This window comes from Scyliorhinus torazame, chromosome 9 (assembly GCF_047496885.1).
Source record: "Scyliorhinus torazame isolate Kashiwa2021f chromosome 9, sScyTor2.1, whole genome shotgun sequence".
In the NCBI taxonomy this organism is placed as follows: Eukaryota; Metazoa; Chordata; class Chondrichthyes; order Carcharhiniformes; family Scyliorhinidae; genus Scyliorhinus; species Scyliorhinus torazame.
The window spans coordinates 100,297,920-100,323,953 of NC_092715.1; the positions used below are offsets into that span (position 1 = coordinate 100,297,920).

The window sequence follows — 26,034 nt, forward strand, 5'->3', positions numbered from 1 at the left end:
AGAGCTATCAGTGTGCCCACAGTGCCAGGTCGACCCAAATGCTTTCCATAACAAGCACCTGCAAAAAGGCCCTTTTCTCATTCTCCAACAGGATGAGAGTGTCGCTGGCTAGGTCAGCATTTATTGTCCATCCCCAATTAGTGGTGGAGAGTCACCTTCTTGCACTGTTGCAGTCAATGGGGGTAGGTATGCCCACAGTGCTGTTAGGGAGGACGTTGCAGGATTTTGATCAATATAGCTCCTAGTCAAGTGTGGGTTTGGAGGGGAACTTGCAGGTGGTGTCCCCAGGCATCTGTTGCCCTTGCCCTTCTAGGTCAAAGAGTACATGGGTTTGGAATGTGCTGTCGAAGAAGCCTTGGTGAATTGTTGTAGTATATCTTGTGGATGGTTCCGCCACTGTGCATCAGCGCTGGAGGGAATGAATGTTGAAGTTGGTGGATGGGGTACCAATCAAGCTGGCTGTTTTGCCTGAATGGTATCAAGCTTCCATCACACTCCTGACTTGTGCGTTGTAGATGGTGGACAGGCTTTGGGGAGTCAGGAGATGAGTTACACTCCACAAAATTGCTAGCCTCTGACCTGCTTGTGGTCACAGTATTTATATGGCTGGTCCTGTTCAGTTTCTGGTCAATGGTAACCTCAAGGATGTCGATATTGAGGCATCCAGCAATGGCAATGCCACTGAATGTTAAGGGGAGATGGTTGGATTCTCTCTCATTGTAGATAATCATTGTCTCATACTTGTGTGGCATGGATTTCTTTGCCACTTATCAGCCCAAGCTTGAATATTTCCGGGTCTTGCTGCATATGAGCACGCACTACTTCAGTATCTGAGGAGTCATGAATGGTGAACATTATGCAATGATCAACGAACATCCCTCTTCTGACCTTAAGGAAGATAATTGATTAAGCATCTGAAGATGGTCTCTCTATCAGGAAACGGTGTGATTGGTTGATGAAAACAACCAAAGGATATAGGATCTAATCATCTTTATGCTTCCTTTTCTACTAATATTTTCAATATTTTTAAGGGAGTTGTTTTGTGTTCAAGATAAATGATAGTATTGGCATTTCCCAGAAAATCAAGCTCCATGTCAGTCTTTAACTAAAGATTGTTGCTGTCATGCATCAAGGCAACAGCTGGGGGAGGCAGTGGTGTTTTTACTAGACTAGTAATCCAGAGGCCCAGGTGCGCTGGAGATTTAGGTTTGAATCCCATTATGGCAGATGGTGACATTTGAATTCAATAAAAATCTGGAATGAAAAGTCGAATGATGTTCACAAAATCATTGTGTATTGTTATAAAAACCCATTCAGTTCATTACTATCCTTTAGGGAAAGAAATCTGCCATCCTTACTTGGTCTGGCCTACGTGACCCCCCCAAACACCAATGTGGCTGACTCTTCAATATCCTCTGAATTGGCCTAGCATGCCACTCAGTTCAAGGGTAGCCAGGGATGAGCAATAAATTCTGGCCCAGACAGAAGTGCCCATATCCCATGAATGAATTTTTAAAAAATCCAAGTCACCAATCGCACAGATAGACGAGCAATGAAGGAAGCCCTAATGCGTAATCAACTGAAAATCAGATTGTTTCAAATTCTTAAAATGTTCTTTACAGCATTCATTGTGTTCTAGCTTTGGTTTCAAAACATAACAAGTGCTGAGGGTTTTGGCAAAGGTTGGTATCATGACCGGTACAGGCTCGGAGCACCGAAGGGCCTGATCCTGTGCTTTATTGTTCTTTGTTCTTTATATAACTGGAGAATTGTGGCTATGGCACTGAACTAGAAGCAGGAAGAGATTTTGGCTGCTTGAGTGTTTGACATTGTTGCTCCAACAACATCCATCAATTCTTCAAGGCGCTGGACTGAGTTTTCTTTGAGGTCTCTTAGAATACATTGATGATGGTCATTTGAGTTTTGCTCAATTATAGGGTATCACTAGCTAACGTGATAGGATATTATTATTATGGGAGATTTTTGAAGAATGATGCCGTTAATTTTATTCCAAAATACTGGTTCTCATCAAATGATTCATATGAATGACATAATAAAAAAATGATCTATTAAAATTAATGATTGAAGCTTGGGTTGTGACGTAGTGATTCATTGCATATGTAGCTGGTATGATAATTACAGGAAAATGCTTCCTGTTAACAGATGTTGAAAACATAAATCAAAAACCCTTGACTGTAACTCGAGTAAATATAAATTGTTGAATTCTGTCTGATTCATAATACTGTAAATGCTATTTGAGACAACTTCACCTCTGAAACATTAAATACGTGTTAAAAGCAATTCTTCACCCTTTTCTATGAAGTTGCAGAGTTGTTGGCTATCTTAGTAACAAGTCTCAAACTGGGCTGGTGCCCTGAATGATCTCTCCTTTAATTTGCTTGGTGTGTGAAGGATAATGAAATTAGCTGTCTTAGTGAAACTGGGAAATAGTTGTTCATTTTTCACAAAGCCTTTTCTCTGTAAACGTGAGATCATCCAAAACTTTGCTGTCTTTTCCTTAACTTGCAAAAAGACCTATTCACCCATCATTTGTGTTTGTTGAATTAAACTGGCGTGGATCAAGCAATATCTTGTGTTTTCAAATCACTACATGGCCTCATCCCTCCCTAGCTCTGTAAACCCCTCCAGCCCCACAACTCCCCAAGATATCTGCACTCATTTAATTCTATAACTTTGAGCAGCCATTATTTTAATCATTCCATCACTGTGTCTCCAGCTGCCTCAGCATGAGGCTCAGGAATTTCCTCCCTATGCTTTGCCACCTCCTAACATTACTTTCCTCCTTTTGAGACTCCCTAAAACCTACTTGTTTTGTCATCTGACCTGAAATCTCCTTATATGGCTCACGTTATATTTTGTTTTATAATACTCCTGTGAAGCACCCAGGGAAGTTCTATTATGTTGAAGATACCACCCAAATAAATTGCTCATTGAATACCTTTTAGAACTATGACTCTACAGTTGCAAAGATTGGAAAATGCGCATCTTTAACTTTCCTTCAAAAAAACTAGAACAAAATGAAGTCAATTTACCTGGAAACCACTCTGTCAAACAGTTGCCGATCCTCTTCCGAGTAACCAGGCCAGTCCCGCTGAACCTCCTTATACACAAAATCCTTCACAGTATAGGAGTTGTCTTTTGAGTTTATATTAGCCACCTATAAGAAAGCAAGCTTTTATACCAATGGGAATGGTCATCCTAGATTAACTGTATCTAACAAAATAAAAGTAGGGAAAATGCTAAAATATTATCCTGATTGACTTTGAACATCCATGTAATGACAAGTAAAAAATTAAAAAGATCAGTTTGATAAAGCTATTAGCACCCCTTCTGCCAAGAAAAGCCATGAGTTCAAGTCCCACTCCAAGATTGGATAATAAAAGTTAAGCTTACAACCTGTTGCAGTACATAGGCTTTGTGGTTGAAGTAAAATGCACCTGTCCAATAGTTCAGGCAGATTTTATTAGGCTATTTCAAGAACAGGAGTTCACTTGACATTCCAGCTATTTCCTTACCTCAATGAACATTACTAGGCCAACTTGCCAATCATCTTATGGTTGTTCATGAAATCCCTCATGTCTGCTTACTTAAAGGTGAAGTACATTCAGATGTACAACAGTGCTACATAAAGTCAAGACTTTTAAGGAATTTAAAAGAAAATTAAGTTGTTATACTCATTCTAAATGAGTTTAGTTTTAAAAGCTCCTTAATTAATAAACAAAGCGTAAACTTTTGTATTTAAGAAAAGCTCAACAACAAACTGGTCATGCTCAAGTGTAAATGGAGTTCCTAAAAATACACATCATTTGTGAATTATTTTATATTTTTGAACTCTTCTATCATTTATTGCTGAAGGGAAAAGTTTATTTTTAAAATCCCCATTAGCTAACAAAGATTAAGAAACCAGGGGGCGTATTTAGGCTCACCTGAAGGAGGCAGGCTTGTAAAATGCATGGTGTGACCTCTGTTGCTTTTTGCCTGCACCCAAACGCTCTGAAATTTTATGGTGGAGGCAGTGACCCACAAGTCTTTGGGCCTATTGAGACCCTTAGTGCCCATCCTGTCCCACTGCTACTTTACCTGTGGCAAGGGGAGGCCCATGCCAAGCAGGTAGCCCCATAGCTTTTACTGGGTGAGCTGGTATTAGGCAAATTGGGGTGGGAGTGGGAAAGACGTCTCCTTTGGGGGTCCAAGCTATAGAATGAATTGAAAAATTGGTCTTGTTGGGGTTCAGTTACTTGCATCTCGTCTTTGCAATAAAATATACTTATTGCAGCTGCCCCTGCATATGGTATGAATTGTAAAATTAAATTCTTGTGTGGGCCAAGTGTAGCATCTGAGAAATTATAGATTTTACAATTCGTCATCTCTTTGGGTTGAATGAGATTGTCAGGATCATATTGTAATATCTCTTGCCAATCTCCACATTAAACTCACAACCCATAATTCAAAATAAAATTAGTGAGCATTAAAATATGTGGGTTAACCAAAGACAGCCATCACAGATTTATTAAAGGTAAGCCATCTCTTGAGAACTTTAATAAATCTTTTGTTTGTGTCTGACTGAATAGATGGTGGATTATAGTAGACATAGTGCATATGGAATTTGAGAAAAAGCTCAATAAGCTGTCGCACAAGAGGCTTGATAGAAAAATGCAGGTTAATGGTACAACAAAATGCAACAGCATGGATGAACATTTAAGCTGACATACAGCAAACAAAGTCAGAGTAAATGGTGCTGCTCAGACAGTAATTTGTGGAACTCAGGAGTCAGTGCTAGGCCCACTTTTATTCCTGATATATGATTAGGTGATGCAGAAATCGTGACATAAATCTTGACAAATTCGAAAATAGCAAGGACGTCAGAAATTAGCTGACCTGACATTTGCAATTTAATTTGGTAAGTGTGTCGAAACACATTTTGGCAAGAAAAATAAGGAATGAGTGTATACACATGGAAAGACACCAAGCTTTGTGGTAGAACACAAACACCCAGGAGTTCAAATAAATAGACAATATGCTGAAGTGAAAATACTAACGGATAACGGCCAACAACATTGTATTTCTTTGGGAATGTCTACAAATGTTATTTATATGGACTTGAAGAAGGTAAAGTCTCTCATAAGAGCTAAAGTTGAAGCTTGTGGAATTGTGGAGGATATAAATAATGGGCAGGCATTCTAATTGGCAGGATGTTATTAGTGGCATCCTACAAGGATCTATGTTGGGGCCTCAACTATTCACTAGATTTTTAATGACTTAGATGATAGAACAAAAAGCCATATTTCCAAATTTGCTGATGACACAAAGATGTGCATTATTATAATCGTAAAATTACAAATAAATGCTGAGATTAAATGAATGGGCAAAACTGGGGCAAATACATTTCAATGTAAACAAATGTTAGGTCATCCACTTCAATCTAAAAAGGACAGAAGAGGGTGCATTTGAATGGTGGAAAGCTGGAAACAATAAAAGTCCAGGGACATAAGTCAGACACATTAATCATCAAAAATGTCTTGAACAGGCACAGAAAATAGCTAAAAGGGTTAATGTCCTGAGAACTAGAGGGTTAGAATACAATGGAATAGAAATCATGCTTCAGCTATCCATGCCCTGTTTGGATCACACTTGAAGTACACTGATCGGTTCAGGGTACCACACTTTAGGAAAGATATGCTAGTCTCCAAGGGAGTGCAGTGTAGATTTACCAGGATTATACCAGGACTCAAAGGGTTAAATTCGGAGACAAGATTGCACAACCTTGATCCAAAAGGTATTCTGCCTACCACATAATTGTGCAATGTAGTGCATGAATGCGAGTGCTTACAGTGTGAAGTACTTAGGCCATATGCCCCAATGACTGGCTGATCAAATCAAACAGCATGTTCCTTTGGTTGTTCATAATAGGCAGAGTACAGACCGTACTCAACCAGTCACACTTGCAAAAACAAAATGTGTACGAGGTGATTCCACGATTGGGTAGCACTTGCTGAACAATGCTGAATACTCTTAATTTAAGATGATGTGGAGATGCCGGTGTTGGACTGGGGTGGGCACAGTAAGAAGTCTTACAACACCAGGTTAAAGTCCAACAGGTTTGTTTCGAATCACTAGCTTTCGGAGCGCAGCTCCTTCCTGGTGAAATGTAGTAGAAAAAGGCTTTAAAAGTAATCGCTGAGTAAGGAGAATCGGTAGTCCTTGGAAATAAGCTAAGTAATCAAAACCATACTCAAAGTGATATAACATCTATTTAGTACAGAAATTATTCCAAGGGAAGGCAAATGAACTGCAATGGTTCAGAGTAGGAGTTAATCCTCCAGGAACTAACAATTGATCTCCAGGATACAATCCAGGTGAAAAATCATAGTGACATTAAAAAAAGTGTGCATGAATTTTCATTTTCACTTTACACTATAAAAGTATTGGAGATAGTATAAAAAACCTGTCCAACGGGAAGTAAAGCATTGTAATTAAGTAATTTTGTTTTCCAATTGCTTTGGAAAGCAGGGACCTGCAAGGCAGGTGTGTTTGATGACCAACAGCGATAGTGTGGTGGCGGAGAGGTTGGATCCAGGAAGTCATTTGATGACATTTCCAGGAATATGTGCAGAGTTGGTAACCCTAGTTCAGTCAAATTCAGCAAAGAAATAAAAAAGTTAAAATCTTCATGAATAATAATGATGATAATAATAATCTTTATTAGTGTCACAAGTGGCTTATATTAAGACTGCAATTAAGTTATTGTGAAAATCCCCTAGTTGCCACACTCAGGCACCTGTTCGACAAGTGTGCACCCCTATGGAAGATTTCCAAATTCAAAAATTGCAAACAATCACTCAACAGAGCAAGTAATCACTTATGTAAATTAGAAAAAAAGAACTCTTTAGGTGCAAGAATTATCCAATTTAAGCATTCCTCTATTTGATAACTAGTGTAGTATTGTGCTCACTACTTGCTAAGCTGCTGTGTTATTTTAATAAGCTTTTCACACAAGAAATGATTGGAAACTCCAATCTCAGCCCTAACATTCGAAGCGCCAAGTAAGCATAGGCAAAGCATTTATTCCCCACAAATAAATAATTATTTCTGGTTGCCTTCTCCTGTAATTGGTTGAATCAAAGGAATCAGGTTTTTATCATTTCTATAGTAAAATATGCCTGATCTAGAATCCTGCAAAATTCTAATTTAGATCAAAAAGATCTAAAATGTAATTGGTTATGAAATAAAAAAGAACAAAGAACAATACAGCACAGGAACAGGCCCTTCGGCCCTCCAAGCCTGCGCCGACCAGGGTATCTGCCTAAACTGCAACCGTATGCACGTTCGGAGTCCGTATCCTTCCATTCCTACCCTATTCATATATTTGTCTAGATGCCCCTTAAATGCTGCTATCTTACCTGTTCCCACCACCTCCCCAGGCAGCACGTTCCATATATTTACCACCCTGTGTAAAAGAAATATGCCTCGCACATCTGGTCTAAACTTTTCCCCACTTACTTTAAACCTATGTCCCCGAGTACTTGACTCTCCTCCCCTAGGAAAGAGCATACTTTGAGACATTCTAAGTGTAGCCAGTTACTTAGGCAAATGTGGTTACCAATCTGCACACAGAATATGTGATGTCACATTTCTGGATTAACAACCAGTTACTTTCTTCACTGAAAGGATTGAATTTATTTACAGGAAAGACAGTCTATGATCCCTTTCACAATCTCAGGAATTCCTAAAATGCTGCTTTACAGCTAAGAAGTACTTTTCTTGAAGTATAGTCACCATTGTATTGTAGGAATCATTGCATATGGCACAGAAGGCAGCCATCCAGCTCAAGCTAGCTTGCTGCAAAAAGTTAGTTGTTCCCACTCCCCCTCCTTTTCTCACAGACCTGTAAATTCTGCCTCTTTAGGTGCTTCCCCAATTCCCCTTTGAAAGTTTTTTAAAAAATATATATTTGATTCAAATTTTTTGGCCAAACAAAACAATACAAAGGTTTTCCTTTTTACAACAATAAAACAGTATAAATAACAGTGGCCGTTTTTAACAAATAAATAAATAATACATAAACTAAATGGCAACCGTCATATCAAAAATAATAACTCTCCAAAAATAAAATCAAACAATCCAATATACATAGCCTAATACAAATATCTATACAAAAACACCCCTGAGGACCCGCCCGGGCCCCCCCCTCCCTGGGTTGCTGCTGTTACCTTCCCATTTCCTTTATCGTTCTGCGAGGTAGTCAATGAACGGTTGCCACCGCCTGGTGAACCCTTGAGCCGAACCCCTTAGTGGGAACTTTATCCGTTCTAGTTTTATAAACCCTGCCATGTCATTTATCCAGGTCTCCACGCCCAGGGGTTTGGCTTCCTTCCACATAAGCAATATCCTTCGCCGGGCTACTAGGGACGCAAAGGCCAAGACATCAGCCTCTTTCGCCTCCTGCACTCCCGGCTCTTCTGCAACCCCGAATATAGCCAACCCCCAGCCTGGCTCGACCCGGACCCCCACCACCTTCGAAAGCACCTTTGCCACCCCCACCCAGAACCCCTGTAGTGCCAGACATGATCAAAACATGTGGGTGTGGTTTGCTGGGCTTCTCGAGCATCTCCCACACCTATCCTCTACCCCAAAAAATTTACTGAGCCTTGCTCCGGTCATATGCGCCCTGTGCAAAACCTTGAATTGTATCAGGCTTAGCCTGGCGCACGAGGACGACGAGTTTACCCTGCGTAGGGCATCAGCCCACAGCCCCTCCTCAATCTCTTCCCCCAGCTCTTCTTCCCATTTCCCCTTCAGCTCATCCACCATGATCTCCCCCACGTCCCTCATTTCCCTGTATATATCCGACACCCTACCATCCCCCACCCATGTCCCTGAGATCACTATCTTGAATCTCCTGCATCAGGAGCTGCGGGAATTCCCTCACCTGCTGCCTCGCAAAAGCCCTCAGTTGCATGTATCGAAATTCATTCCCTTGGGGCAACCCATATTTTTCCGTCAGCGCTCCCAGACTCGCAAACGTCCCGTCTACGAACAGATCTCTCAGTTGCACAACCCCAGCTCTCTGCCATGCTCCAAATCCCCCATCCATTCTCCCCGGGACAAACCTATGGTTATTTCTTATCGGGGACCGCACCGAGGCTCCCGTCCTTCCCCTATGTCGTCTCCACTGCCCCCAAATTTTTAGTGTTGCCACCACCACTGGAAATGTGGTGTATTTCTTCGGGGAGAACGGCAACGGCGCCGTCACCATTGCTTGTAGGCTGGTTCCTTTGCAGGACGCCATCTCCAATCTCTTCCACGCCGCTCCCTCCCCTTCCCCCATCCACTTACACACCATTGAGATATTGGCGGCCCAGTAGTATTCACTTAGGCTCGGTAGTGCCAGCCCCCCCCCTATCCCTGCTACGCTGCAAGAACCCCCTCCTTACTCTCGGGGTCTTCCCGGCCCAGACAAAACTCATGACACTTTTCTCAATTCTCTTGAAAAAAGCCTTCGTGACCATCACCGGAAGGCACTGAAACACAAAAAGGAATCTCGTGAGGACTACCATTTTGACCGCCTGTACCCTACCCACCAGTGACAGGGGCACCATGTCCCATCTCTTGAAATCCTCCTCCATCTGTTCCACCAATCTTGTTAAATTAAGCCTATGTAAGGTTCCCCAACTCCTGGCTATCTGAATCCCCAAGTACCGGAAATCTCTTGTTACCTTCCTCAGCGGTAAGTCATCTATTTCCCTGCTCTGCTCCCCCGGATGCACCACAAAAAACTCACTCTTCCCCATACTCAATTTGTGCCCCGAAAATTCCCCAAACTCGGTGTGTCTGCATTATCTCAGGCATCCCCTCCACTGGGTCCGCAACATACAGCAATAAATCATCTGCATACAAGGATACCCGGTGCTCTTCTCCTCCCCGGAGTACTCCCCTCCACTTCCTGGAGCCCCTCAGTGCTATAGCCAGGGGCTCAATCGCCAATGCAAACAGTAACGGAGACAGGGGACACCCCTGCCTCGTCCCTCTATGAAGACGGAAGTAGTCAGACCTCTGTCTGTTCGTGACCACGCTCGCCACCGGGGCCCTATACAGCAGCTGTACCCATCCGATATACCCTTCTCCAAAACCAAATCTCCTCAGCACCTCCCACAGATAATCCCACTTCACTCTGTCGAATGCTTTCTCGGCCTCCCTCGCCACCACTATCTCCGCCTCCCCCTCTGGTGGGGGCATCATCATTACCCCTAGCAACCTCCGTATGTTCGTGTTCAGCTGTCTCCCCTTAACGAACCCAGTTTGATCCTCGTGGACCACCCCCGGGACACAGTCCTCTATCCTCGTCGCCATCACCTTAGCCAGGAGCATAGCATCTACATTTTAAAGGGAAATGGGCCTGTAGGACCCACACTGCAGCGGGTCTTTTTCCTTCTTCAAAAGGAGCGATATCGTTGCCTCCGACATAGGGGCCAGTAGGTCCATATACTTCCTATAAAATTCCACCGGGAATCCGTCCGGTCCCGGGGCCTTCCCCGCCTGCATGCTCCCAATCCCTTTTACCACCTCCTCCATCTCAATCTGTGCTCCCAGTCCCGCCCTCTCCTGCTCCTCCACCTTAGGGAATTCCAGCTGATCCAGGAAACGCATCATTCCCTCCTTCCCTTCCGGGGGCTGAGCCTTATATAACCTCTCATAAAATGCCTTGAACACCCCATTCACTCTCTCCGCTCCCCGTTCCATCTCTCCCTCCTCACCTCTCACCCCACCTATCTCCCTCGCTGCTCCCCTCTTCCTCAATTGGTGGGCCAGTAGCCAACTCGCCTTCTCTCCATACTCATACTGTACACCCTGTGACCTCCTCCACTGTGCCTCGGCCTTACCCGTGGTCAGCAGGTCAAATTCCACATGTAGCCTTTGTCTTTCCCTGTACAGTCCCTCCTCCGGTGCCTCCGCATATTGCCTGTCCACCCTCAAAAGTTCTTTCAGCAATCGCTCCCTTTCTTTACCCTCTTGCTTCCCTTTATGTGCCCTTATGGATATCAGTTCCCCTCTAACCACTGCCTTCAACGCCTCCCAGACCACTCCCACCTGAACCTCTCCATTGTCATTAAGCTCCAAAGTACCTTTCGATGCACCCCCTCACCCTTAAACATACCCCCTCATCCGCCAATAAGCCCATATCCATTCTCCAGAGTGGGTGCTGTTCTTTTTCCTCTCCTAACTCCAGGTCTACCCAATGTGGGGTGTAGTCCGGAATGGCTTTGGCCGTATATTCCGTCCCTGTCACCTTCGGAATCAGTGCCTCCCCAAGACAAAAAAGTCTATCCGTGAGTATACTTTGTGAACATGGGAGAAAAATGAGAACTCCTTACTCCTAGGCCTAATAAATCTCCAGGGGTCTACCCCTCCCATCTGCTCCATGAAGTCCTTGAGTACCCTGGCCGCTGCCGGCCTCCTCCCGGTCCTGGACCTCGACCGGTCCAGCCCTGGATCAAGCACCGTATTGAAGTCTCCCCCCATTACCAACTTTCCCGCCTCCAGGTCCGGGATACATCCCAACATACGCCTCATAAAATTTGCATCATCCCAGTTCGGGGCATATACGTTCACCAGAACCACCGCCTCCCCTTGCAATCTGCCACTCACCATCACATATCTACCCCCACTGTCCGCCACTCTGGTCTTTGCCTCAAACAGTACCCGTTTCCCCACTAAAATAGCCACCCCACTGTTCTTCGCATCTAAACCCGAATGAAACACCTGCCCCACCCATCCTTTACGTAGTCTGACCTGGTCTATCAGTTTCAAATGCGTCTCCTGCAACATAACCACATCTGCCTTTAATTTCTTTAGGTGTGCGAGTACCCGTGCCCTTTTAATCGGCCCGTTCAGCCCTCTCACGTTCCACGTGATCAGCCAGGTTGGGGGGCTCTTTAACCCCCCCCCCCCCACCCCTTGTCGACTAGCCATCCCCTTTTTTAACCCAGCTCCTCACCCGGTTCCCACGTACCTGTATATCCCCCCGACGGCGCCCTCCCACCTCGACCACCCCATCCCATAACAGCTCCCCCTTCTCCTTAGCAGCAGCAACCCAGTTAACCCCCCCTCCCCCCTCCGCTAGATCCCCCTCTAGCGTAGCTGTACCCCCCATGTTGCTCCCAGAAGCCAGCGAACTCTGGCTGACCTCGGCTTCCCCCCTTGTCCTCGGCCCCCACTGTGCGAGGCCCCCTCCTTCCTGTGTCCCTGTTCCCGCCATAATTACCATAACGCGGGAACAAAGCCCGCGTTTCCCACTCGGCCCCGCCCCTAATGGCCGGCGCCCACAGTTCCTCATACCGCTCCCCCCCCCCCCCCCAACATGGGGAAAAGAGAAAAGATACAGGATCGTAAAACTAACAAATTGAAAAAACCATCCCCTCCCCCCTTTTTCTCGCCCCACATAATCACCCCACCACTTTGTCCCAAAAGTTCTTTCTCTCGCCAGACTATTCCAGCTTCTCGTCCACAATGAATGTCCACGCCTCTTCTGCCGTCTCAAAGTAGTGGTGCTTCCCTTGGTGTGTGACCCACAATCTCGCCAGTTGCAACATTCCAAACTGGACCTTCTTTGTGAAGCACCGCCGTAGCCCGATTAAAACTTGCCCTCCTTCTCGCCACCTCCGCACTCCAATCCTGGTATATGCGGATCACCGCGTTCTCCCACCTACAGCTCCGAGTCTTCTTCGCCCATCTGAGGACCGTCTCTCTGTCATTGTAGCGGAGAAACCTCACCACTATAGCTCGGGGTATTTCTCCAGCCTTCGGTCTTCGTGCCAGAACTCGATAAGCTCCCTCCACCTCCAAAGGGCCCGTCGGGGCCTCCGATCCCATTAGCGAGTGAATCATCGTGCTCACATATGTCCCGACGTCCGCCCCTTCTGCGCCTTCGGGAACCCTTAGATTCTTCCTCCTCGAGTTATTCTGCAGTACTTCCAACCTTTCCACACACCTTTTGTGCTGTGCCTCGTGGGTCTCTGCCTTCACCACCAGGCCCTGTATTTCGTCTTCGTTTTCCGCAGCCTTTGCCTTCACGACCCGAAGCTCCAGCTCTTGGGTCCTCTGCTCCTCCTTTAGCCCTTCAATCGCCTGTAATATCGGGGCCAACAGCTCCTTCTTCAACTCCTTTTTCAGCTCTTCCACACAGCGTGCAAGAACTCTTGTTGGTCCGGGCCCCATAACAAGCGGCCACCTTCCGACACCATCTTGCTTCGAGCTTCTCTTCCTTGCCGCTGCTCCAGAGGATCCTCCGCAATCCGGCCGCTATCCTCTCCCTTATCCATGCGTGTCCGGGGGGGATTCCCTTCTGGTTTACCGCACAGTGTTTTTGGCCATTTAAATTGCCGTTGGGGCTCCTATTAAGTGCCCAAAAGTCCGTTCCAACGGGAGCTGCCGAAACGTGCGACTTAGCTGGTCATCGCCGCACCCGGAAGCCCTCCCCTTTGAAAGTTATGATCAAATTTGCCTCTACCACCCCTTCAGGCAATCCACTGCAGATCGAGTCATCCAGATTCAAAAACATTAGCTCTGTACTCTCTCTACAGATGCTGTCAGACCTGCTTAGATTTTCAGCATTTTCTATTTTAATTGCAGATTGCAACCAGTTGCTGTGAAAAACTGTTTTTGCTCATGTCACTGTTGGTTCTTTTGCCATCCACAGTAAGTCTGTGCTCTGTGGTTCTAAACCTTTCGGCAAATGGAAAGTTTCTATATCTGTTCTGTCCAGAGATCCTTCTTGATTTTGAGCACTGCTATCAAAGCTCCTCTCACAGATCACAGAAAAATACAGTGCAGAAGCCACCCTTCGGCCTATCAAATCTGCAACATGTAAAGAACACCTGAGTTATACCTAATCCCATTTGCCAGCATTTGGCCCATAGCCTTGAATGCTTTGACATGCCCAAGTGCTCATCCAGGTACTTTTTAAAGGATGTGGGGCAACACGTCTCCACCACCCTCTCAGGCAGTGCTTCCAGACCATCACCACACTCTGGGTAAAAAAGTTTCCCTCGAAATCCCCCCTACACCTCCTGCCCCTCACCTGGAACTTGTGTCCCCTCGTGGCTGACCCTTCAACTAAGGGGAACAGCTGATCCCTATCCAACCTGTCTATGCCTCTCATAATTGTGTACACCTCGATCAGGTCACCCTTCCTGTCTTCTCTGTTCCAGTGAAAACAACCCAAGCCTATCCAACCTCTCTTCATAACTTTATTGTTCCATCCCAGGTAACATCCTGGTGAATCTCCTCTGCATCCCCCTCCAGTGCAATCACATCCTTCCTATAATGTGGCAGCCAGAATTGCACTGAGTACTCCAGCGTGGCCTCACCAAAGTTCTATACAACTCCAACATGACCTCCCTGCTTTTGTATTCTGTGTCTTGATTGGTAAAGGCAAGGTCCCATATGCCTTTTTCACCATTCCATTAACCTGCCCTCCCGCCTTCAGAGATTAATGGACAAACAAGTCAAGGTCCCTTTGTTCCTCGGAACTTCCCAGTGTCATACCATTCATTGAACACATCCTTGTCAAATGACTCCTTCCAAAGTGCATCAACTCTCACTTTTCAGGGTTAAATTGCATCTGCCACTTCTCTGCCCATTTGACCATCCGGTCTATATCTTCCTGTAACCCAAGACACTCTACCTCACTGATGACCCCCCAGCCAATCTTTGTCTCACCCTCAAGCTTGCTGATCCTACCCCCCAGGTAGTCATCTATGTCGCTTATATAAATGACAAACAATAGGGGACCCAGCACAGATCCCTGTGGTACGCCACTGGACACTGGCTTCCAGTCACTAATGCAACCATCTGCCATCACCCTCTATCTCCTACAACTAAACCAATTTTTGAATCCACCTCATCAAATTATCCAGTATCCCATGTGCATTTGCTTTCCTTAGATGTCTCCCATGTGAGACCTTGTCAAAGGCTTTTCTGAAATCCATATCAACTGCAATACCTTCATCTACACACTTGGTCACATGCTCAAAAAATCCAATCAGATTTGTTAGGCATGACCTCCCTCTGACAGAGCCATGCTGACTATCCCCAACCAAACATTGCCTCTGCAAGTGGAGATAAAGATTCTCATTCAGAATTTTCTCCAATAGTTTCCCTACCACTGACATGAGACTCACTTGTCTGTAGTTCCTTGGCTCATCTCTACAACCCTTTTTAAATAGTGGAACCACGTTTGCTGTTATCCAGTCCTCTGGCATCTCCCCCGTGGCCAGAGAGAAAGTAAATAACTGGGTTAGAACCCCTTCAATCTCCTCCCTCGTCTCCCACAGCAGCCTGGGACACAATTCATCCAGACAAAGAGCAATACAGTACAGGAACAGGCCCTTCAGCTCTCCAGGCCTGCACCGGTCATGATACCACCTTTGGCCAAAATCCTCAGCATTTCCTAGTGTCGTACCCCTCTATACCCATCCTATCCATGTATTTGGCGAGATGCTTTTTGAACGGCGTTAATGTATCTGCTTCCACAATCTCCCCTGGCAGCATGTTCCAGGCACGCACCACCCTCTGTGTAAAAAAACCTGCTTCGCAAATCTCCTCTAAACTTTTCCCCACAAACCTTAAACCTATGACCCCTGGTGACTGACCCCTCCACCCTGGGAAAGAGTGCCTACCCATCCACTCTATCCATGCCCCTCAATCTTGTAGACCTCTATCAGGTCGCCCCCTCAACCTCCGTCGTTCTAATGAAAACAGCCTCTCCGCATAGCTAACACCCTCCAGATCAGGCAACATCCTGGTAAACCTCCTCTGCTCCCTCTCCAGAGCCTCCACATCCTTCTGGTAGTGTGGTGACCAGAATTGTGTGCAATATTCCAAGTGCGGCATTACCAAGGTTCTATTCAACTGTAGCACGGCTTGCCAGTTTTTACACTCAATGTCCCGTCCAATGAAGGTAAGCATTCCATATGCTACCTTGTCCACTTATGTTGCCACTTTCAAAGATCTGTGGACCGCACGCCAAGTTCTCTGACTTTCTATTTTCCTAAGAGTTTTGCCATTTACTATATATTTCCCCTCCATGTTAGGCCTACCAAAATGCATTACCTCACATTTGTCCGGATTAAACTCCCCTGGAGATTTGTCCACATTTAACCCTGCCAACAACTTGCCACTCCCTAGTCAATTTGTTCAAGAACCTCTCAGTCTCTCTCCCAGAGTTTCATACTTGCCTCCTCATTCTTTTGGGTGAAGACAGGTGTCTAGTATTCATTCAACACCCTACAAATGTCCTCTGGCTCCACCCACAGATTTCCCCCCTTTGTCTCATGGGCCCTACTCTTTCCCTGTCTATCCTCTAACCTTAGATCTCAACCTTAAGAGTATCTCACCCTTCTCCTCCCCAACAGAAAATAACCCCAGCTTCTCCAAACTAAGCACATAATCAAAATCTTCAACCCTAAAATCGGTCTCTTAAATCCTTTCTATGTCCTCTCCAAAACTTTCACATCCTTCCTTAAATGCAGTGCTCAGAATTCAACATGGTACTCCAATTGAAGCCAGATCAGTGTTTTTATACTCTATCCTTGCTTTTATACTCTGTGCCTCCATTTATAAGCCCAGGATGCCTTATGAACAACTTTCTCAACCTACCCCAGCACCTTCAATAATTTGTGTTCATAAAGGTCTGAGGTCTTTGACTCTGGTTTAGAATTGTACTTTCATTTTATATTGCATCTCTTCAGTCTTCTGACCAATATGTATCAGTTCATACTTTCCTGCATTAAATTTCATCTACCACATATCTACACATCCCACCTGCCTGTTTAAATCCTCCTGAAGTCCATCACTACCCTGCGAAGTTTTGCACCATTGTACAGTGCAAAGTCCAAGCCATTAATATAGACCAAGAAAAACAGGAGCCCTAGTATTAACCAGTGGAGAACACTATTGCCTTATTCCGGTCCAAAAATTCACCACTAATCCATTTCCGGTCCCTTGGCAAATTTTGTATTCATGGTGTCACAGTTCCTTTTATTTTAATCTGCAAGATTTCAGGGAAATCCTTATATTGGGCTTTCTTATTAATTAACAAAAACATTTATGATTGACTACTTTTCTTTCATTTCATTGTTACACTTAATCTTACAATTAACTATTTTATCCCTGCATGTGATACATCCAGGGTTAAAGCAACCGAGAGGAGATGATTTGAAATGCAGAGGTTTTAAGTGTTACATTGACTAATGGAGCAGTACCTCTGCATGCGAGGGGGGTAGTTAGTCACACTTCCACCCAGGATGTAATAGTAATCCTGTCACGCTTTGCTACTGCTGCTCACAATTATGCATCAAATCTTACAAATATTGTCACCAATCACCAATAAGGATCATCACTTTGAATATTTCAGAATGAGAAGAGGTTAGTGGGTTGATTGATTGATATACAAAATGATCAGGGGGTTGGATAGGGTGGACAGTGAGAGCCTTCTCCCGCGGATGGATATGGCTGGCACGAGGGGACATAACTTTAAACTGAGGGGTAATAGATATAGGACAGAGGTCAGAGGTAGGTTCTTTACGCAAAGAGTAGTGAGGCCGTGGAATGCCCTACCTGCTACAGTAGTGAACTCGCCAACATTGAGGGCATTTAAAAGTTTATTGGATAAACATATGGATGATAATGGCATAGTGTAGGTTGGATGGCTTTTGTTTCGGTGCAACATCGTGGGCCGAAGTGCCTGTACTGCGCTGTATTGTTCTATGTTCTATGTTCTATATCTTGAATTCTAACGCAGTCGCTTCAATTTTACTGGCAAACCTATTATGTGGCATTTTATCAAAGGCCTTTTTGAAGCCAATATGGACATCATGTACTCTTCTCATTAACCCTCTGTTATCTTTGGAAGCCTATATGTGCATCATGCACTCTCCTCATTAACCCTCTTTGTTACTTATCAAAAAACTCAAATCACATCATTTAAACATGACTTGCCTTCAACAAAGTGAAGTCATACACTGTTTGAGAAGGCAGGTTACAGGCATGGAAGATTGTATATTAAAAACAAAAACTAGGTTTCGGATGTCACAACAAAGACTGTTTTAAACAGATACAATAAGGAACGGTTTGTCTAATCCTAGTCCCACCAAACAGGGTGATGAGGGACATTAAGCATTCAGTAATTTTACTGCAAGTGGGCATAGAAAGAGATACCTGCAGAAAATGTACTTCTAAAACAGAGACAGCCAATGTAAATTGACAGACATGAGTGAATTCCTGCACAAGGCCTGCTGGATAAATCCATGCACCCCCTTACTGTTTCCACATCTCTGAAATAATTCATAAAACAAAATCCACGATCAAAGTCAGTAACATTTTAGTAACCAGTTAAAATAATTTCTCTACTGCAACTTTAATGCACTATTAATCATTTTCTACATTAAAGTCAAGGCATAAATATCTATTGTATATATTTAGAACAGATGAATGGAGTGACATTTCATAGAATGGTGCATTTAAAACCGCTCCATCAGGCTCTGGCTTCAGCAAATTCCATTTTCAGAGCTAACAGGGACATATAATAAACATACCAATGTTTGCTCCAAAGAATCAGCACTGGTACAGTATTGCAGTTGAGAGGTAACATGCATTCCTACACCCAGGAGCCTCTGGGTAGGTGCATTTGTTTTCTCTTCTGAAAATGATCTGCACCAGTTGGAAGTAATGTTTCTATATACCCAAGTTAGAAAAGCAACCATCATTTCATATTCTAATAGCCTCCAGCTTCAGCTAAACACAAATCAATAAATACAGCCTCAAACCAACTGTTGTTCCTTGGTGCTCCACTATACTTTGTAGAGCATTTAAAGCCACCCTGATAATGCAATTCTGCTCCAATTCTAGATGATCTCCCAAAACCCTCTCCGCAACACCCTGCCCTAGATATTTTTAAATCCTGAATGTTTGCCCAATCATTAAAAAAATGTTCCTATCCCCAGAGATCAGTTTCTCAGTCCCAGCAAGCAAATGGCTTACCACATGCTCAAGCGCACTCACTCTTCAACCTTGCTTCATTTTAACACTGCACTTGGACTCAATTTCTATTTGCAGCACAGTGGATTACATTTTAATGTATATATCCTCAGGACATGGTTAAAAAGCAAGCAAAAATGTACATGTGGGGTGTATGCACATGACATGTGCCATGGACAGTCCTAGATCTTGCTCTTCTCACACCCCCAACACAGCCCGTAATTATTCGATAACATCAGTGCATTAGATATAAAGTTTGGCTTCTAAAGTAAATCAAACTACTTTGGTTATTAATAAACTGCGTAAAATACTTGACAGTATGTTGACCTCGCAGTAAGCGGTAGCAGCATAGAAACAGTTGCCCTGAAGTCAGAAAAGGCTACATTATACTGCAGTTTCCAAAACCTCTCCTCCAACACTTCCATACATAGCCAAAACCAGGTCCGTTGGCATTGAATGTTTATATGATATACAGTTGCACTATGACAGCTATGACTTGGCAAGTACTGTACACTATTTACACCACATCCCAAGTAGGGAAGGCAAACCTAGTGGTATTGTCATATTTTGTTTAATTGTATGAGCTACATTCAGCACTTTGCATTCCGCCTTGCCCTCAAATAATGCTATGGTAGCTCAACTTGCTAATGACACAAAGGTGAGGTGAGGTGAGAGTGCCCTTGAAATTAAGGCAGCATTTGACTGAATGTGGCATCATTAAGGTGCCCTAGCCAAACTGAAGTCAATGGGAATTGGGGGGGAAACTCTCCGCTGGTTGGAGTCATACCAGGCAAAAAGGAAAATGGTTATGGTGGTTGGAGGTCAATCACCTCAGCTCCAGGACATCACTACAGAGTTCCTCAGGGTAGTATTTGTGGACGACCGCACAATGTTCAACACCGTTCACAACTCCTCACGACCATGTCCAAATGCAGCAAGACTTGGACAATATCCAGGCTTGGGCTGACAAGTGGCAAGTTACATTCTGATAGAAAATATCTAAACCCCGGAACATCTAACAACCATTCCTGCCCCTGTGAAATCCATGTCTCCGTAATGGCCACAACATCGTAGTTCCAAGTGCTGATCCATGCTCTGTCATCTCCCTTATTCCTGACACTCCTTGCATTGAAACAGACACACTTTAACCCATTCCACGGAGTGCAACTTTGCCCTATCAACTGACTATCCTTCCTCACAGAGTTGCTGCATACTATTTCTGCCTGTTCAACAGCTACCCTATCCTCTGATCCATAGCTCTGGTTCCCATCCCCCTGCCAAACTAGTTTAAACCCTCCAAGAGCTCTAGCAAACCTCCCACCCAGGATATTGGTGCCCCTCCAGTTTAGGTGCAATCCATCCTTCATGTACTGGTCCCACCTTCCCCAGAAGATATCCCAATGATCCACATATCTGAAGCCTTGTCTCCTGCACAAGCCCTGTAGCCACGTGTTCAGCTGCACTCGCGCTGTTCCTTGCCTCACTTGCACGTGGCACCGGTAGCAATCCCGAGATCACTACTCTGCTTGTCCTGCTCTTTAGCTTCCAACCGAACTCCCTAAAATCACTTTTTAGATCCTCATCCCTTTTCTTAGCTATGTTGTTGGTGCCTATGTGCACCACAACTTCTGGTTGCTCACCCTCCTCCTTAAGAATCCTGAAGACTCGATCCGAGACATCCCTGGCCCTGGCACCCAGGAGGCAACATACCTTCCGGGAGTCTTGTTCACGACCACAGAATCTCCTATCCATTCCCCTAACCATTGAGTCTCCCATCATTATTGCTTTTCTATTCTCCCCCCTTCCCTTCTGAGGCACAGAGCCAGGCTCAGTGCCAGAGACCTGGCCGCTAGGGCCTTCCCCCGGTAGGTCATCCCCCCAACAGCATCCAAAATGGTAAACTTGTTTTGAAGGGGAACGGCCACGAGGGATCCCTGCACTGTCTGCCCCTTCGTTTTCCTTCCCCTCACTGTAACCCAGCTACTCTTTTCCTGTGCCTTGGGTGTGGCTACCTCTCTGTAACTCTTCTCTATCACTCCCTCTGCCTCCCGGATGATCCGAAGTTCATCCAGCTCCAGTTCCCTAACGCAGTCTCGGAGGAGCTGGAATCCCTCACCACCCACATCCTACAGGAGGAGCATGCAACTGCCCTAGCCTCCATTCCCTCTGATCTTACAGAATGTAGCTGCACTGTGAACCAACTGGAACTCTGCCCTCCGACTCTGCTCCCAGTCAGCTGCACTCAGTAAACCCCTGGCTCCCTTCACGCTCTTTGAGGAAGTGTAGGAAACTAAATGAAAGGAGCACCTTGCTCCCGCTTCATCTAACCCCCTCAGTCACCAAACTCTCACTATAGCACTCAAATGCACCCAAATTCAGCACTCAGTGCAAACAAAGTCAGCACTGTAAGTTGGCTCACCTTTATACTGTGTGACTAGCCTCTAAAAACTGGCCTAATCCAATTAACTAATTAACAAGCTCCAGCTGCAAGTAGAACCTCTGTTTAAAGCTGATTGAAAACTCACCTTCTAAATCCAAACAGTAACTTTTAAGTTAATTAACTAAATAAAAGAAAGACTAGGCTTTAGATGAAAATGAACCCTTAATATCCCTCAGTCACCAAATTCTCACTATAGCACTCAAATGCACCCAAATTCAGCACTCAGTGCAAACATCCTGGAAGTCCCTACCTAACAGTAGTGTGTGTACCTACACCTCAAGAACTGCAGCGGTTCAAGAAGGCAACCCACCACCATCTTCTGAAGGGCAACAAATGTGACCAGTGACGGCCACATCCCGCAAATGAATTTTAAAGAAAGATAAGTAGGAAAGTAACTTGTCAAAGAGATAAAATCTACAGAGGGATTAAGATAGTTGAGACACTGGGCAAAAATTTGGCAAAAGTATAATACGACAAAATGTAAACTTGTCCACTTTGGCAGGAAGAATTAAAAAAAGCAGCCTACCATTTGAATGGAGAAACCGCAGAACTCTCCAGTAGAAGAGGGATCTGGGTGTCCTGGTACATGTGTCACAATACAGATGGAGCAAGTAATTAGGAACACAAATGGAATGTTGGTGTTTTTTTGCAGGAGGAATTAAGTATAAAAGTAGGACGTTTGACATAGCATCAGTGAAACCTACCTCTGGAACATTACAGTTTTGGTCTCCTTAAGAAAGCATAGAATTGCATTTGAAGCAGTGCAAAGAAGGTTCGCTTGACTGATTCCTTGGATGAAAGGCTTATCCTATGAAGAAAGGTTGAACAGTTAGGCTGAGACCCACTGGAGTTTAGATAAATGGCTATTGAAAGCATGGATGCTCAGAGGACAGTTTTAAAATTAGGACATTCCATTCGGAAAATTAGAAGCTTCCCATTTTAAGACTGATAGAAGAATCAGAAAGAATCAGAGAGTCATTAGTCTGTGGAATTCTCTTCCTCAGAGTAAGAGAGCAGTGGAGGAAGAGTCTATGAATATGTTCATTTGATCAGCTAGGTATATAAAGGGTACGTGGGAGTGGGGAATAATTGTGAATAATAATTGAATATACATTCTTTGTGTATTTGCCAGTTTTGACCAGACTCACTGCCACCTCAGTTCCAGTATCAGCGACTCAACTGCACCTCAGTTACCATATATGGAAAGGGCTGCATGGACTCCTAGAGGGCTCCTGGCGTCTTCCATATATGGAATCAGCAATTCCCCCCCCCCCTCCTCCCAACTGATGATGGAAGAGGACGTGCAAGACCAACCTTCACGACAAAGACCCTGAGTTCGGAGGCACGGTTATCGGAATTGACGGAGCTCAGCAGAGACAAAGAGTCGTACCCAACTGAGCAGCCTGGCCAAGGTCAACGGCACAGGTATCAAGAGTCTCAGATAGACGGTAATGTTGATAAGTTTGAGTAAGAATTAGGAATTGTTTTTGAATAGAGTTTGGATAATAAGGTTCGGTAATAAAAATCAGGTTGAACCACAAATCTACCCTAGTCCTTTCTTCGCCACATGGGTAAGAGCACCTGGGTAAACGAGTTTTAGTATAAACTAGAAGTGTCTAATGTTTCAGACAACAAATGCATACATACATTTTTAATGAAGTTTTACAACTGGGCTAAAAGTTTCATGATTAGAGATAAAAACACAAAGTATCAAAACCATTACTGTTGCCTCACGATATTGGTCCAGGGACATAGAAAAAAAAAACGAGGAGAGAGTTTAGTGTGTGTCAGAGAGAATCACAGAATCATAGATTCTAGAGGGGACAGGAGTTTTAAGCTACATGGTCAGTAGGACTACAAGGCTATTGAGGACAGGAGTTTATGATTGTTAGTTATAGGACAGCACGGTAGCATAGTGGTTAGCACAATTGCTTCACAGCTCCAGGGTCCCAGGTTCGATTCCCGGCTTGGGTCACTGTCTGTGTGGAGTCTGCACGTGCTTCCCGTGTGTGCGTGGGTTTCCTCCGGGTGCTCCGGTTTCCTCCCACAGTCCAAAGATGTGCAGGTTAGGTGGATTGGCCATGCTAAATTGCCCTTAGTGATGGGTGGGGTTACTGGGATTATGGGGATGGGGTGGAGGTGAGCTTGGGTAGGGTGCTCTTTCCAAGAGCCGGTGCAGACTCGATGGGCCGAATGGCCTCCTTCTGCACTGTAAATTCTATGATAATTCTGTTGCCTGGACACTATTTCAGGAGGCAGTCACGCTCCTTAGATTAACTATCTTAAATTTGTCAGTGGTCAGGGACCTTGTGCAACAGGTTTTAGATTCGTGCTCCCTGCATGAACAAGAGCAGGGACTGTAGGGAGGATGAGCAAACTGACCACCGCACTGTGGCACAGAGAGGCATTCAAGTGGGGGTGGGGAAAGAGAAATGTAGTTGTTGTTGGAGATAGTATAGTCAGGGAATAGACACTGTTCTCTGTAGCCAGGATGGAGTCTCCAGAAGGCCATGTTGCCTACCTGGTGCCAGGGTTCAGGATATCCTATCTGGGCTGCTGAAGTGAGAGAGGGGAAAGATCCAGTTGTCATGGCCCATGTAGGTACTAACAATATAGGGAAAATTAGAAAGAGGTTCTGCGGAGGGAATGCAAGCAGCTAGGTAGAACAACAAAAAGTAATAATCGCCGGATTACTACCGGAGCAAAGAGCTAATTGGCATAGGGTCAATAAGATTAAAGCGGTAAATGCATGGCTCAAAGATTGTTGTGTGTTCATGGGACACTGGAACCAGTCCTGGGTTAAAGAGGGAGCTGTTTCGTGGGGACAAGCTCCACTTGAATCAATGGGACCAATGCCCTGGCAAATTGAATAACTAGGGCTGTAGATAGGGCTTTAAACTAAATAGTGGGGGGAGGGTTCAATTGCATGGAAATTTAAAAAAATGAAGTGTAAGGAGAAGATAGGAGTACAGGTTAATGATGCAGCTAACTGTTACCAGATCATGAAAGAAAAGGACAGAACGTATGAATGTCATGTTACACCAGGGAATCTTACAAGAGTAGTGTAAATTAATAATAGGACAAACAAAGGTTTTGTCTCAGAACCTGCATAGAATTTGGAATAAAAGTAATGAGCTAACAGCGCAAATAGAGACAAAGGGTTTCCGATTACGGAGTCATGATTACAAGGAGGCCAGGTCTGGGAAGGTGCTCAGTGTTTCGGAAGGATAGACAGAGAAAGTGGTTTAACCTAGTTAGTAAAAGGAAGGGATCAGTGCTGTAATGAGAAAAAATATTGGCACTGGAGATCAAGACGTGGAATCAGTCTGGGTAGAAAGATGAAATAGCAAAAGAAAGAAGTTCCTGGTAGAAGTAATTTATAGGTCCCCTAATAGTAGTTCCTCAGTAGGACACAGTATTAACCAGGACATACTGGAGGATAGTAGGAAGGTACGACAATAATCATGAGTGATTTAAATATGCATATGGGCAAGATTAATCAAATTGTCAAAGGTAGCCTCAAGGGAGAGTTCATAGAGTGTATTAGAGATTCTTTCTTGGAACAATATGTTGTGAAACCAACCAGGGAGCAGGTTTAGTGTTGTGTAATGAGGTAGGATTAATTAATGATCTTGTAGCAAAGGTCCTTTAGGTAAAGTGATCATTGCATGAGGGAGTCACACATTAGCGTCCTGGTGTTAAGCCATAGGCAAGAGGACAGATTTGGCCCTAGTGGACAGGGCAGAAAGACTAAAAGTTGGACAGCTGATGAACAGTGGCAGACATTCAAGAAGATACTCAATTCTTTCCAACCGAAATATATTCCAGAAAAGAGGATAGATTGTAAGAGGGGGGAATGCAGCCGTGGCTAAGCAAGGTGGTTAAAGATAACAAAGGCAAAAACTAAGGCATCCATACTGCAATGGTATTGCTGAGGTAAAGGAATTGTGCGAATTTGAAGCGTCTTCTTGCGTTTGAATCGAGATTTTCCAACCTTTGTCTTGTGTAACAGTTAATTATGTCTTTAATACATAATAATAATCGCTTATTGTCACAAGTAGACTTCAATGAAGTTATTGTGAAGAGCCTCTAATAACACATATTTTATTTTTTTTGAGTCCCAGCAGACTCATGGGAATTTCACTCTGGGATCTGACTTATCCAGTATTATCAGCTGGGATCATAACTAAGTGAAGAATCAGGAACACAACCCCTGAAAGCAGCAAATTATGTTTTGCATCAGTCCTTGCAGCGGCCCAAATTCTCTTTAGTTCACTTCTGGCTGCAACTCCACCACTGAACAGAGCAACACAAGTAGGTGATTGGGGTGGCACGGTGGCACAATGGTTAGCACTGCTGCCTCACAGCTACAGTGTTCCGGGCTCAATTCCAGCCTCGGGTGACTGTGTGGTGTTTGCATTTTCTCCCCGTGTCTGCGTGGGTTTCCTCCGGGTGCTTCGGTTTCCTCCCACAGTCCAAACATCTGCAGGATAGGTGGATTGGCCATGCTAAATTGCCCCTTAAGTGTCCGAAAGGTT

General features: G+C 44.5%; 1 protein-coding gene across 2 annotated transcripts in view; it reads right to left on the reverse strand.

Moving 5' to 3' along the window:
- The window catches only part of ell2 (elongation factor for RNA polymerase II 2), a 227,121-nt gene that overhangs the window by 72,787 nt on the left and 128,300 nt on the right, over positions 1–26,034 (reverse strand). For both annotated transcript variants that reach the window (XM_072516322.1, XM_072516323.1), the window contains exon 6: positions 3,054–3,178. In XM_072516322.1, the coding sequence (XP_072372423.1) occupies positions 3,054–3,178 (125 nt within the window). The remainder of the gene's footprint in view (positions 1–3,053; positions 3,179–26,034) is intronic.